Source organism: Rosa chinensis, chromosome 6 (assembly GCF_002994745.2).
Source record: "Rosa chinensis cultivar Old Blush chromosome 6, RchiOBHm-V2, whole genome shotgun sequence".
NCBI classification, from domain to species: Eukaryota; Viridiplantae; Streptophyta; class Magnoliopsida; order Rosales; family Rosaceae; genus Rosa; species Rosa chinensis.
Window position 1 is genome coordinate 50,339,628 of NC_037093.1, and position 15,670 is coordinate 50,355,297.

At 39.6% G+C, this 15,670-nt stretch overlaps 1 protein-coding gene across 1 annotated transcript; it reads left to right on the forward strand.

Moving 5' to 3' along the window:
• The first annotated feature begins 716 nt into the window (after positions 1–716).
• On the forward strand, positions 717–4,989 carry LOC112174799 (MDIS1-interacting receptor like kinase 2). Its single transcript, XM_024312611.2, has 3 exons — positions 717–2,055; positions 2,416–4,296; positions 4,438–4,989. The coding sequence occupies exons 1-3, from the start codon at positions 717–719 to the stop codon at positions 4,791–4,793; spliced, it is 3,576 nt and encodes a 1,191-aa protein (XP_024168379.1). The 3' UTR covers positions 4,794–4,989.
• Positions 4,990–15,670: the final 10,681 nt, after the last annotated feature.

Sequence of the window (15,670 nt, forward strand, 5' to 3'; positions counted from 1 at the left end):
GTGTTCTTGAGGAGCAATCGGGTAATAATCCACTAGGCCTATGGATATGAAGACTACTACTGAGACTATCATGCCATATATTTCCTCTTTGCATACTCTGCGTGCTATATATAATATCGTTTGTAATCGCTTCATGTAATTTAGCTGAAATTTGAATAAGTAATCTACTCATGTAGACATGAAAACTGAACGGTACCTGTAGATGTTAATATGTAACAAAAAATTAGTCTAATAATCGATCCGTCAAATTAGCCAAAAAAAGGAATCGCTCATATATTAGCGATTCCTTTAGCTAACAAATTCAAAAGGTTAAAACATGAAACACCTTAATTTAGTAAAGAAAGTGGACTCATAAGTGGTATTTACTTACCTGTAGTTTTTGCCTAGGAATTTCTGCTCTTACTAGCTAACAATTTCAAACGGTTAAAACATGAAACACGGAGCACTCATAAGTGGAGTTACTATTGTATTCAAAAGAAAAACTACAAGTCAAGTGGACTTACTTACTAAATGAATTTCCCAAGTCATTTTAAGTCTCTTCAAAACTATTAAGAGAACTTACAAAATCAACCTCTTGCTTCAACATTGATCATCTCCTGGTGTAGACTCCTTCTTCTATGCAGCTTTACTGGATCGAGCACATCATCATGAAAGCAGTTCAGGAGACTCCTCTGCGTCTCCTCCTCCTCCATATTTTCTTGCTCTTTTTGCTTCCAATGGAGGCCACATCATCACAAAGAATACAAGCTGAAGCTCTCCTAAAATGGAAGAACAGCTTTACTTCTTCACCACCTTCTCTGAATTCATGGTCGCTCACAAACCTAAACCACCTATGCAACTGGACTGCCATTGTCTGCGACCGCAATACCAACACAGTTTCTGAAATCCACCTTGCAAACTTCAACATCACTGCAGCACTAACACAGTTCAACTTCGACAAGTTTCCCGATCTCACGCATATCAACCTGAATGGCAACAATTTCTCAGGGCCTATACCATCTGCCATTGGCAACCTCACCAAGCTCACAACCTTGGATTTGGGAAACAATACCTTGGAACGAGAAGTGCCTGCAGAAATGGGCAAGTTAACGGAGCTTCAGTTTCTAAGTCTCTACAACAACTATCTCAATGGTACCATTCCCTATCAGCTGAACAATCTCAAAAAGGTACAATATTTGCTTCTTGGAGGTAACCACTTAGACACTCCTGACTGGTCTAAATTTTCAGGCTTTCCTTTGTTGAGGTACCTTGATTTTTCTGAGAACAATTTAGATTCAGAATTCCCAGAATTTATATGTGAATGTAGGAACTTGACCTTCCTGGATTTGTCTGAAAATCTTTTGACTGGCCAAATACCAAAATTGGTAGTTACCAACCTGGTCAAGCTTGAATCTCTCAATCTGACCGACAACCGATTCCAAGGACCATTCCCATATAACTTTCCCAACCTTAAGCACCTTTATTTGGAATCAAACAACTTTAGTGGTCCATTTCCAGAAGATATTGGTTTGATATCTGGTCTTCAACTTATTAGCCTTTTTAACAATTCCCTTGAAGGCAAAATCCCATCCTCTGTAGGCCAACTGAAAGAGCTTCAGCACCTCGATCTTCGAGAGAATTCCTTGAACTCTTCAATCCCTTCTGAGCTTGGTCTTTGTACCAACCTCACTTACTTGGACTTGGCTGTGAATAAACTCAGTGGGGAACTGCCTATGTCCTTGTCCAATCTCAATAGCTTGAGGGAGTTGAAGTTATCTGATAATCTATTTACTGGGCCAATCTTGCCTTCTCTGGTCTCCAATTGGACTAAGATGATCTCTTTGCAACTCAAAAACAACAGCTTCAATGGGAATATTCCACCAGAAATTGGCCTGTTGACAAAACTTGATATCCTCTGGCTGAGCGAAAACAATTTCTCTGGATCAATTCCCTCAGAGATAGGAAACTTGAAAGTTTTGAAATATTTAGGTCTTTGGGAAAACCAGCTCTCAGGGCCGATTCCTATGAAATTTTGGAACCTCACAAATCTTCAGCTCCTTGATATAGGAGCCAATAGCTTCAACGGGAATATTCCAGCAGAAATTGGCCTGTTGACAAAACTTGATATCCTTTGGCTGGGCCAAAACAATTTCTCTGGATCAATTCCCTCAGAGATAGGAAACTTGAAAGTTTTGAGAGAATTGTACCTTGGGGGAAACCAGCTCTCAGGCCCGATTCCTATGAAATTCTGGAACCTCACAAATCTTCAGATCATTTGTATGGAAGACAATAGCTTCAATGGGAATATTCCACCAGAATTTGGCCTGTTGACAAAACTTGATCGCATCTGGCTAGGCGAAAACAACTTCTCTGGCCCAATTCCCTTGGAGATGGCAAACTTGAAAGATCTGACAACTTTTAATCTTTCGAGAAACTACCTCTCCGGCCCAATTCCCCCAGAGATTGGAAACATGAGTTCCTTGGTTAACTTTGATGTCAGCACAAACCAACTTGAAGGGGAGTTGCCGAAAACTATTTCTCACCTCAGAAAACTAGAGTGGTTTGCCGTTTACATTAATAGGTTTTCGGGGAGCATTCCCAGTGATTTCGGGAAGTATAGTCCTAACTTGACATTTGTTGGTTTCGCATGGAACAGCTTCTCTGGAGAATTGCCGCCAGGGTTGTGTAGTGGATTTTCTTTGAAGCTTTTCTTAGTGCAATTCAACGACTTCACAGGGCCGTTACCTGATTGCTTGAGAAACTGTTCTGCATTATCTAGAGTCAGACTTGACGAGAATCAATTCACCGGAAACATTAGCAATGCATTTGGTGTTCATCCCAGTCTTGCAGTAATTTACCTTAGTAACAACAAGTTTGTTGGTCAACTCTCGCCACAGTGGGGAGAATGCAAGAATATCACTGATATGCGGATGGAGGGAAATAGAATTTCTGGTCAAATTCCACTTGAACTTGGGCAATTGACACAGTTGCGGTATCTAACTCTAAGCTCTAATGAATTCAGTGGGGAGTTGCCAGTTTCTATTGGGAATCTAAGCTTGTTGTTCACTCTTAATCTCAGCAGGAACCACTTGACGGGAACTATCCCTCATGTTCTAGGCAAATTGACTAAGCTTGAGCACCTTGATTTGTCTGATAATAATTTTACAGGGGTATTACCAGTCGACCCTCGGATGTTTGAGAGCTTAACAAGCTTGAACATAAGCCATAACAAATTATCAGGTGGAATACCTGAGGAGACTGGTAATCTGTACCTGCGGTACGTGTTGGACCTAAGCAGCAATTCATTCTCGGGATCACTACCATTAAACCTTGCCAAGCTTATAATGCTGGAGATTCTTAATTTCTCGCATAACCAACTCTCCGGAAACATCCCATCAACATATTCCAGAATGGTTAGTCTTCTCGGCATTGATTTTTCTTACAACAACTTGACAGGTCCAATCCCAACCGGTGGCATTTTCCAAAAGAAGCTTCCGAATAATGCTTTCATTGGAAATAGTGGTTTATGTGGTGAAACAGAGGGGCTAACTTCATGCACTTCGGGTCCCAAAAAGTCCAACAAGAAAATTCTTGTTGGCGTCCTTGTTCCCATTTGTGGTTTATTGCTGATGATGACCATATCTGCTGTAATCCTTAAGTTCTGCAAGAAATCAAAGCTTGGAGAAATCGATCATCCTAAGGTGTCTAAAAGTTTTGATTCAATTATTTGGGGAACACATGGTAAACTGACATTTTCTGAAATCATCACTGCCACCGAGAACTTTGATGAAAAGTACCTCATTGGAAGAGGAGGTTTTGGAAGTGTCTACAAGGCTGTGTTGGACAGAGGCAGAGTCGTTGCAGTTAAGAAATTGAATATGTCAGTAGATTCTAGTGACGACATTACAGAATTGAATCGCAAGAGTTTTGAGAATGAGATAAGAACATTGACAGAAGTGATGCACAGAAATGTAATAAAACTTTATGGATTCTGTTCCTGGAAGGGGTGCTTGTACTTGGTGTATGAATATGCAGAGAGAGGCAGTTTGAAAATGGTATTGTATGCAGTGGAGGGCGAAGTAGATGTACTTGGCTGGGGAACAAGGGTGGAAATTGTGCAAGGAATAGCTCATGCTATTTCTCACTTGCATAATGACTGCTCTCACCAAATCATTCACCGCGACATAACGTTGAGCAACATATTATTAAATCGGGATTTCGTGCCATGGCTATCAGACTTTGGAACAGCAAGACTATTGAGCTCAGATTCCTCAAACTGGACTGCTGTAGCGGGGTCTTATGGCTACATGGCTCCAGGTATCACTCATTCAATAAACTTATAAACTTGTTTTTCATTTATACAGATGTTTATACTTGCCTATTAGCATATATTATTGTTTTCTATAGGTATATGATGGGAAAATGTTTGTTGATTTTGTTATTCTAATGAGCATGCAGAGCTCGCATTCACAATGCAAGTGACAGATAAGTGTGATGTATTCAGCTTTGGAGTGGTGGCATTAGAAATTATGATGGGAAGGCATCCAGGGGAGCTACTGACTTCTCTATCGGAAAATGGAGATATGCTTTTGAAAGATTTGCTAGACCAAAGACTTCGGTCTCCTTCAAGTCAATTAGCAGTGCGAGTGGTTTCCTTGTTAACAATGGCCTTGGCCTGCACCAGCACTAATCCGGATTCACGACCAACCATGCATTTTGTGGCAAAAGAACTGTCATCAGCCAGGCCCCGGAGTTGCCTTTCTGAGCCGTTCAGTACGGTAACCATCAATAAATTGGCAAATTTTCATAACTAGAAGTGGCTGAAATAAAAAAAGGGGTTTAATAACTAAATCCCTTCTCCAAAATTGAAAGAGTCTTGCATTTCCTCTAGTTTCTTGTTATTTGGTGAATAAATGTATTACTCTAGTGCCAGCAATGTAAGGTCTAATAAGTAGTAATTCTGTTTATGTAAATAACTGGTACAGTTGTACTATAACTCAAGTTAGTTCTGCTCATCATGTCTTGTGGTATAAATTTCAATTACAATTTCTTGTGGGTTGCTTTCGTTTGTGTTTTCGATTCTTGAATATTAGGGATCATACTATATTGAAGTTATACAGCAGAGAATATCTACTTGAGCTGTATTAGTGCAATACACATGGAGTAGCTCCAAGTGACATGAAGCAGTCTACAGTTTTTTTTTTTTTTTTTTTTTTTTCAGCATGCTTTTTCATAGATGTAACTTTTAATCTGCTAATGTTTATGATCAGGAATTTAGCAACATACACAGTCTGATATATGAAAAAAGGAAACTCATTATTAATCCAGAAAGAGTTTTTCTATTGGAACCTTCAAATTTACTCACTTGACATCTATGCTTTTTACACCTCCTATCAAATTTTTAAATACTAAATTTACTCATTAAACATCACTAAAGTTCCTCAAATAACCTCACACATATAATTTACAAACAAACTAAGATCGTTATAATAAAAAACTTAGTCATTTCAATGATTTAATTACTCTATAAATCTTTATTACATCTCCATTCCTTAATCAGACAACATAAATCTCTTAGCCAATAAAAAAAAAAAATCAAACACAAGGTATTGAGTTTTAAAAATTAATAAAAATAAAATAACATAAACTATTATGTGATTTTTTTATTTACTTTTTCTTTTTTAGCTGTGCAAAAAAAAAAAAAAAAACAGATTGATCATTTTTACTTAATGTTTCTCTATTTTTTGTACCTCATGATTAATTATTTAAATATTTTTTTATTTATTTTTATTTGCTAGCTCTATTTTTTTTTTCTTTTTGCAAATATAATGGATAGATTTAGATTTAGGTCATAATACAATTTATTTTGTTCTCCCTGACCAATATGCATATCATACATTTTTATCTTAATCATAGTTTTATTTCTTATTAAATATATATGAATGCTTTAATGAGTATGTAGTGAAATTGGAAAATGAAAATAGATAGGGAAAATAATAAAGAATGCAATATAATATTATTGAATTGGAAAGTCTAGAGAAAATAAATATAACAATTTTGTTGGTATAATTATTGTCCTTAATAGTCATTTTATAGTAGATTATATATGTCATTTAATAATTCATAATAGAGTGAGGTCAAGTGAGCAGATTTGGAGGTCCCAATAGAAACTCTCATCCAAAAAAAGTAACGAGTTATTGATTAATAAAGGCAAGTATTTACAGATGTTAAATTTATAGCTCCAACGACAGTGTGGTAGCTAGAAGGTCTTTCTATTGGTATACAACTAAAGCAATCGTACAACTATAAGTTAGTTTGGAGACTTATCATCATATGAAAATATAGGGTGTAAGTTTGATTTATTTTCATCCATCAGAGTAACAGAAATCTCTCTATTGATCGAAGTCTTGCTGTCCAGGACAAACAGATCGAAGTAGAATTTAGGAAAAACAACTGAATATGTTATGAATTAATGGTAGGAATGCACAACCATTAGGTACTAGCTGCTTGTTCATATTCAGCAGCTTGGTTCACGGATCATGATCAGGATAACCGTGTATATGCTGACCCTCTAGCTAGGCACTTCTACTGTCTAGCTAGTTGCAATGCTACTATGAAGGGGTGAATTCCAGGACTATCTCCGACTTTATTAGTGAGGGATACTCAAATATATTTATTAATATAGCGAAGATTAGAATATTAAACAAATTGAGTATAGTATATGCATGCAGGGTCTCGTACTAAGTACCCTAGCTTTATTAGTTGGGATATAATCCCTATAATATAGTATCTGGACCCGTAGTTCGTAGGGCAACTTGTTTTAGATTTACAATCAACAACGTTATTTTCCGTAGTAATCTTATGAACTTTGGGCACGCACAACCAATATAAGGGTCATGCGAAGTGTTTTCTCTGATGGCATTTTCTATGGCGGACAAGCTATACTTTTTGGGTCCTGGGATGATGGACGACTCTTTCAAGGATCTCGCCTATCACGTTTTTCTTCCACATATCGCGACACCATTGGAAATATTTGGTATGTGGAAACTGGAAAGACGGTGTCTAAACACTGTCCATGAGCCTGCCACTCATGCTTCCAGAAACCTATATGGTTTCCCTTCTCCACATCCGACCAAGAATGTTGATCCAAGTTTGCTTTTAGTACTGTTTGGTGACTCATCTAAATATTGCACAAAAATAAGATATGATCTTTAGAAACTAAGCTAAAAAGTTACTAAACATATAATCGCATAATAATATGTGTTACCAGTGTTTCACTAGATGTCACAACGCCAGAGCACTTCAAGCGAGGTCGATTATAGTTCGATGGCCATAAACCGTGTACCGTGATGATTGGAGGGGAAGTGTTAGGGCAGTTGATATCATAACAAACAGACATTGGCCACCGTTGAACAAACAACAGGTATTGGTAGGGTGTATATGATGACGTCAGACTGAAGACCAAACCTAGAGCAGTGACGACAAAAGCCACATCGTTCTCTACGCAAGCAATACACAGATGAATCGATGGATCAGTATATGAATTTGGATTTGGGATTGGGATTGGGTTGGGGGAATTTTATAGGAGTTTCTACCTTCATCTTTCGATCATGCAAAGATTGTATGGGCAGTCATGCACTAGTACTAAACCACCTAATTATCCTATGTGCAAGGATCGTGAGCACGAAATCATAATTATATGCATTCTTTTATTTTTGATAAAACATGAATCATTTCAAGTGAAATTAATGGAAGCACAAGTTGCATTTCTTCTAAAATAGTTGTGGATGAAACTGATTTTGCTTTGAGAAGACTTGAAGAATTGCACAGGCTGCTCCAGGCACTCCAAATTAACAGAGGTCGGTTGAGTGCTCTTTTTTCTGTTTACACACCCTATCCACATTTCTTTTTTTTGAATAAACCCTATCCACATTTCTTGAGAGTCTAAGTTTGCATTTTATATATGCTTACCAGTTTTTCATTTATCTCCTTCTTTTGCAGAGTGATAGGCTGAAGCAGATACAGGCCCATCTGGCACGTACATTGAACTCTCTCTGCTTAGTTGGTATGGATTTCAAACAGACAATCGGTGAGGTTCATCCCAGTCTAGATAATTCAGAAGTATGTAAACATAAGTTTGAACTTCACTGAGCGCGCAATTGGCCACTGGAATAAACAAATTACGCAATGTTAAATTACAGAGAATCCAGAGCATAAAGACTGTTCTTCAGAAACTTTACTTTCGTTGCTGTATATTTTTTATCTTTTTCGAAGAGAGCGTAGGGATTACTATATGACTAATATTTTGATTCGTGAATTGAGAGTTTAGGAGCAGTGGTCATCATTATACTGTCTGGGTTATTAGCTTACCATCAACAAGTTGCGAATGCAATCTTCTCAGGCTTAGAGAAACTTTCTTCTGGTTCATCGGTTTACTAAGCCAATCTCAGCTCCTTGTCGGATTGGATACATCGATAGAAAACTTCTGGATTCCCGAGCGAGTTCCGGACTCCGGCGTTCGTTGTTGGTGGGCGGTGTGGCCTTCCGGTGCATGATAGTAGGGATGCATGTTGCTGTTGATCCGTGTCGGGCCCGGCCACATAGAGAGCGGCTTAGGATGTCGGAAAATTGGTTGATGGACTCTCGCCGGACTCAGGGGGTGGAAAAGCAGTACAGTCGATCATGCTGAGGCACGGGTCTTGTGCTCCGAGCAGGCCGGCGAGAGGCATGGAGCTCCGATCTGCAGAAGGGTGGCGAGATGGTCTGCAGGTGCGGCGGTGTTTTTGCAGCAATGTATTTTGATCTCGATCGGGTCTTCTGGAATGGATGGGCGTGTGCGGACCAGAACTGACTCGGGGCCATCGTGTCTACGTCGCCAGAGGGCTGGCGTTTTGAGATTACGGTATGTCCTTCGGGCTAGGAAGAACAGATGAATGAAAGTTGGGCTTTGGGTGCCCACAGTGATTGAGAGGCCCAAAGCAATGACTGTTGAGGACTATTGGGTGGGGCAATTCCTTTGTACTATTGAAGGTATATGGCTTTGTAGTTTTCTTGAGACCTTCCATATTGACCAGTATTTATCTATACTATTATTAAGAGAAAATATTTTGTTAGTTAAAACTGATTTTTTATTTTTTTTATTTTAAATTAAATAGAGGATTAGGCGATATTAGTTCCTATGCGATAGCCGATTTGAAGTGATTGGCACCCACCCACAATCTCGAAAGAAAGGGGGCAATCACAACCGGGAACCCACCGCCCATCTCTCTATTTTATGTTATTAATAAAAGAAAAGAAATTACAAGAAGAGAGAGGGGGACATGAACCAAAACCTCTCTGAGAACAAAATGAAGTAAAGTACTCAAAGTGAGCAGTAAGCAATAGTTACAAACTGATGGAAAGAAGAAGGACATGCAGTAACCATGCAAATATATGTGACCACGCAACAACTACATATATGGAACACACCTATAGTTCATCAGCAACCATGCAGCAAAAATCACCATAACCCAAACCCACCTTTTCATGAAGTCTATCAAGCACCACAAAATTAGCTAATACGGAAATTCGGTAAACCTTGCAGATTGTGAACAAAGGCAGCCGAAGCACAAGGAGGGCAAGAGTCCCACCAATAATGCCCCTCATGATCTACCCCATAGTTAGCTAAGCAGTCAGCCACTTGATTCCCTTCTCGATAAATATGTGAAAAACGTATCTGCATAGAGGAGAGAATGGTACAACAATTGACCCAATCAACAGATAGACGCCAAGGGACTGAGTAATTATTAGTGGCAAGAAAGTGAATTGCTATCGCTGAATCACACTCAATCCAGAGAGAATTCCATCCTTTTCCTGATGCTATTGTAACTGCATGAATAATGGCTTGAAGCTCTGCTTCTAGGGCAGTAGCAATACCCATGGAACCAGCAAAACAACCCATAAAATTGCCCAAGTGATCACGAAAAATACCTCCATAGCCTGCAAGCCCTGGCGTCCCACGAGCAGCACCATCAGTATTAACCTTTAATTGAAAAGCACAAGGAGCAAGCCAATTTACTTCATGAATTTGATGTATTCTTGAGGCTCTACCACTGATTCCAAGAGCACTAAAAATACAAAGCTCATCTACTGAGTTACGCATAATTCCAAAACCCTAAGAGTCAACCTCTCGAATTTGTAGCTTGATAGAGTGAATCAAATAACCAACCGTTAAGCGACGCTCATCAAAACGAATAGAATTTCTAGCATTCCAAAGAGAGTAGAAGCCAGCTCCCATCATTCCCCACCAAAGCAATTGCAATTGAGTACCAAAGCGGATATATCCAAGAAAAGAGTAGTGACTTTAAACCAAGATAAAATTGCGGACCAGACCTTCATAGAGAAATAGCACTAAAAAAAAAGGTGGTGGGCTGTCTCAACCGATGCATGACAGAGGGAGCACATAGAAGCAAAAGAAAAGCCTCGTTGAAGCAAGAGATCATATGTTAAAAGCTTACCATGAAGAAATTTCCATAACGTAACAGAGTTTCGAGGGTGAAAGCACTGACGCCAAACCCATCTATCCCAAGGAACAATTGCTTGTTTACTCCTCTTCAACTCATAGGCTATAGATAAAGATAAGTTCCCATCAGAAGAATCCAACCACACTAGCCTATCCTCCATGTCTGAATAAGGAAGTCTAATAGCTGAAATTTCTGACCAAAGTGTAGCAAGATCAGCATATAAATTAGTAGAGCAATACCAAGAGCCATCTTTGATGAAATCATAAACTTTGGCACATAATAACTTGCCAAGTTGATGGTCAATACCCAATTTGTCAACAACTGAACCATTAAGCCAATTACCATGCCAAAAATCAATTGAACGACCATTGCCTACTAACCATTTAGAGCTATAGAAAATATTCATAAACAAGGGTCGCATGCCATGCCAAAGAGATGATTTTTTATAGTAAGGACATGGCTGACCTGAATGTTGAAGAAACCGAGCAGAAAAAAAAGCAGCCGCTGGTGTAGACTTAGTTAAGAAATCCCAAAATTTTTTTAGGAGGAAAGCTTTATTAAGAGCCCTAATATTACGAACTCCAAGACCACCCTCCTTCAACGGAGCACAATACTTTTTCCAAGACACTGGATGATAGGCTCTAGAAGACACATTGCCGGTCCAAATAAAATTCCTCATCCAATTTCAAACTTGTTGCAATACAGTCCTTGGCCAAGCATAAATTGTGAAACAATGGGAAAGCATACTAACCACCACATAATTGACCAGAGTTACCCGTCCTGCCATGGAGAGAGAATGCCCTCTCCATTGAGACATAACATTACGAATTCGATCAGCCAAGACTTGGAAATAAATTCGCTTTGGTCGGCCAGCAAAAATTGGCACGCCAAGGTACATGAAGGGCAATTTACCCACTGGAACACCCAACCAAGAATATATTAGAGTACGACGATGAACAACTGACTTGCCCAAATAAACATGAGCCTTGGTTTTGTTCACCAACTGGTCCGAGTTGAGGCCGTACTCCTCAAAGAAAGCCATAAGATTTAGTAGGCTTCTTTTATCGCCCTTACAAAAAACCATTATATCATCGGCAAATAAGACATGAGAAGGGACTTTCACAGGACGAGGAGAGGAAATAGCTTGGACATGCCCCATATCAACCAGAAGCAAGATACCACGGCTAAGAACCTCTTCAGCAAGACAAAAGAGAAGAGGAGACAGTGGATCACCTTGTCGAACTTCGCGGCTACAACCAAAAATCCCACTGGAGAGCCATTAAATAAGATGGAGAGGCGAGCTGAAGCCAATATAAAACTAATCCATTCTACGAAAGTTGCATGAAAACCAAAAGCATTAAGAACCCTTCGAAGGAAGTCCCAATTCAGAGTATCAAAGGCCTTTGCTACATCAAACTTAATAGCAACATTCCCTCCACGACATTTATTATCCAACAAGTTAACACATTCAGAAGCTAGAAAGATGCAATTAGAGATTTGTCTTCCTTTCAGAAAAGCAAATTGGTTTGGCAATATAATCCTAGAAGCAATAGGAGCAAGACGGTCTGCTAGTATGCGAGTAATAATTTTAAAAGAAAAATTAGCCATAGCAATGGGCCGAAATTGAGTGATAACATTAGCCTTTTGAACCTTTGGAATGAGCGCCACAAAGCTGGAATTTAGATTGGGCAATATATAACCTTACTGAAAGAAAGATCTAACAGCACGGACCACATCCAACCCAACAACATCCCAACAAGCCTGAAAAAAATGACCAGTATAACCATCCAGACCTGGGGCGCTATCAGCATTCATGGAAAATACAACATTTTTGACATCTTCAGCAGAAGGAATAGCAAGTAAAGAGCAATTTTCTGAATCCGAAACCATTGAAGGAATGAGATTTTCAACCAAACCTGTATCATCAATATTTCCATCCTCTGAAAAGGCACTTGTGAAATGTTAAACGACATGATCACGCAAAATATTAACATCATCCACCAAGTCATTCCCAATGCGAAGAGAAGTGATAGAGGAGCGTGCTCTTCGAATTTTTGCCAAAGTATGGAAATAGCCAGAATTTCTGTCACCTTCCCTGACCCATCTCACCCTAGCCTTCTCTGCCCAGAATTTTTCCTGAACCAACAAAGCATTCGACAAAGCATCCTCGGCTAAAATTTCCTCAACATGACACACTTCAGTAAGCCCATCAAGAGATATGGCTAGTTGAATTTTTTCAAGTGCAGCGCATGTACTATCCACAGCAATATGAATATTACCAAAGACATTAACATTCCACTCCTTGAGAATAGGTTTTAAAAGTTTAAGCTTCCTTTGCAGAATAAACATAGGACAACCACATACCTCAAAGGATTGCCATGCGGCGTGAATAATTTTAAGAAAATCTGAGTGCCCCAACCAAATCTTCTGAAAACGGAAAGGAATCGGGCCTTGTGCAACATAGTTGGTGAAAGAAATCAAGAGAGGATTATGATCAGAAGAGTGCTGAACCAAAGTGGAATAACTAGTCATCGGCCAAGAGTCTAACCATGGAATAGAACAAAAGCACATGTCCAACAACATTTCAATATGTGAGCCAACTCCTCGACCATTTGTCCATGTAAACGGTGACCCTTTAAGATCAATTTGTGTCAAATGACACACATCCACCATAGTCTGAAAGTCGTCACAGGAAACACGAGTAGGCAGCCTACCACCAGTCTTTTCATGGGCTCCTAAGATTGCATTGAAATAACCAACTAACAGCAAAGGACCCGAGAAGCTTGTATTAATTTGTTCAAGTGCGGACCATAAAGGACGACGTGCCACACTAGTTGTTGCCGCATAGACAAAAACTAGACCATGAGCAATACCACCAACAAAAAACTGCACAAACAGATGTTGACTAGAAGAAGATATCATAGTAGGAGGTGATATGTTTGTCGAATGAAAAACCCAAATATTAGGAAATAACTGACCTCGATCATTGACACCTACCAATTGCATACCAATAGATCTCCAAAAAGAATCAGGAATACGCGTCAAAGATGTCATTGGTTCCGATAAACAAAGGAAATCAGGGGAGTGCTTTCTAATCAAACTACGAAGAGCAGTTCTTGTAGGAGCATTAGCTAAACCCCGAATATTCCAAAAGATAATCTTCATAAATTAAGCTTTTGGGGAGGACCCCTATTTCTAGCGGGGTAATGGTCCACAATGCCCTCTTCTGGCTGTTGTCCATCTCTTTTCTTTTTTAGTAGTTTCTTTTTCTGCCCTTTGGAAAGAACAAGGGTCATATCTTCTAGTCCTGTATTACCATCACCTTTCAACAAGGAATTCACAGCAACCATTTCTACCTGTCCTCTGGGAGGAGTAACCGGAGTCTGACTAATTTCAGAAAAATTATTCTGACTTCGAGTAGGAATTTGGTCCTCCTCAATCAGATCATTCCAATCTTGACCACTTGAGTTATAAGGCACCAACGCATGAACAATTGGTTCTGGCTCCTCAGCCTCATTAGAGCTAGAATCATCCTCACACTCCTCAATACTAGTGTTTTGTAAAAGCAATTGGTTAGACGGCTCATCCACAACACGTTGAGCAATGACATCCAACTCCTCCATAACCGCCTCTTCAATAACAGATTGCGCCAGTTGGGCCACTGCACAATCAGTAGTAGCAGGAGAGGCACCAATATTGGTTTGAATTCTATGTTCTCCTGAATGGTTTTCGGTAGGAACAATCGGTTCTATTGACGTCGGAATAACCTCATGAACAGGAGGCGCTGGTGGAATAGTCTTATTTTGGTGATCAGAAACAATGTTCTTGTTGGAAGCCTGCTTGGGTCGATACTCTTGACGTGAGACACGATCAAATTTCTGCACAAGTTTTTTCCCTTGAGCATTGGGCACCATTTTGGAACCGTTCAAATGTTTGCAGTGATCAGCCATGTGACCGACCATCCCACAATGAGTACACAAATTCTCATAAACAATTTCAATGGGGAAGCAATGAGTCTCCCGCTCAACCATCAAAGACGAAGGTAATTCACCAGCGAGATCCACGTCTACCAAGACTTGAGCAAAATACCCGAATTGCCGCTCTTTTGTAGCTTTATCAATCTGCAATGGAGTGCCCACACCCCTAGAAATCTCCATTAGATGCTGCTGATGCCAATAATCTTGACTCAAACCATATAATCTGACCTAAACTTGGGCATGTGTCTGTGGAAGAGTATCGCCCGGGACGAAGTCTGGCTTCCATTGCGTTAGACGAAAAATTCCATCAGGGAGGGTACAAGTACCTCCACCCCAAACCCTACGAAGGTCTTCTTCTGTGGCAAAATGGATGTCAAAGTAACCCTTACCAAGAGGTACCAAACGCCATGGCTCTGAAGGGTGCCATAAAGCAGCAAGCAATCCTTTCAGGGTAGCAGTCTTTAGTGGTGTTGAACCCTTTCGTAGCAATAATCGACCAATAAGGTTGGTTTTAAAGTTCTTCAATTGCTCTTGATATAGGGATTAATTGATCTTAACATAGATTTTATCCCCTCAAATGACAGGAGCAGGTAATTGACTAAGAGGAATTGAAGATTCATTCGAGTTGGAAAGAATTGATGCAGAGGTGCGTGCCTTTGGGGCTGGTGGAGGAGAAGGCAAGGCAGCGTCGAGGCCGCCCATGAACTCCCAAGGACAAACCATCGTCCTAACATCCGATCAAGCAATTAGAGCTACGAACAGTTTGATTGTTCTTGGGCAACTTGGCTCAATATCATGATAGAATGAGGCCTAGAAAAGACCAGGCTAAGGTAACAGTTGAAACTAAGAGAACAAGAAGCTTTAGAGAACAAGAAGCTTTGGAGGATGAATTCTCACTTATATTTTATATCTTGTACAGAGGCATATTTATACAACTTCATACAACCCTAATTCTAGACTAACAAGGAAAGTAATTAATCTTGATTCTATACAATTGATATAATCCTATTCCTACGAGTATTCCTCAAATAACTTATGACTCACAACACTCCCCCTCAAGTTGGAGCATACACATCTCGAATGCCCAACTTGTTAAGTGAGTCATGAAATGCCTTAACTGATACACCCTTAGTCAGAACATCTGCTAACTGCTCCTCGGTTAGTACGAATGGGAAGGCCATCAGATTTGCATCCAACTTCTCCTTGATAAAG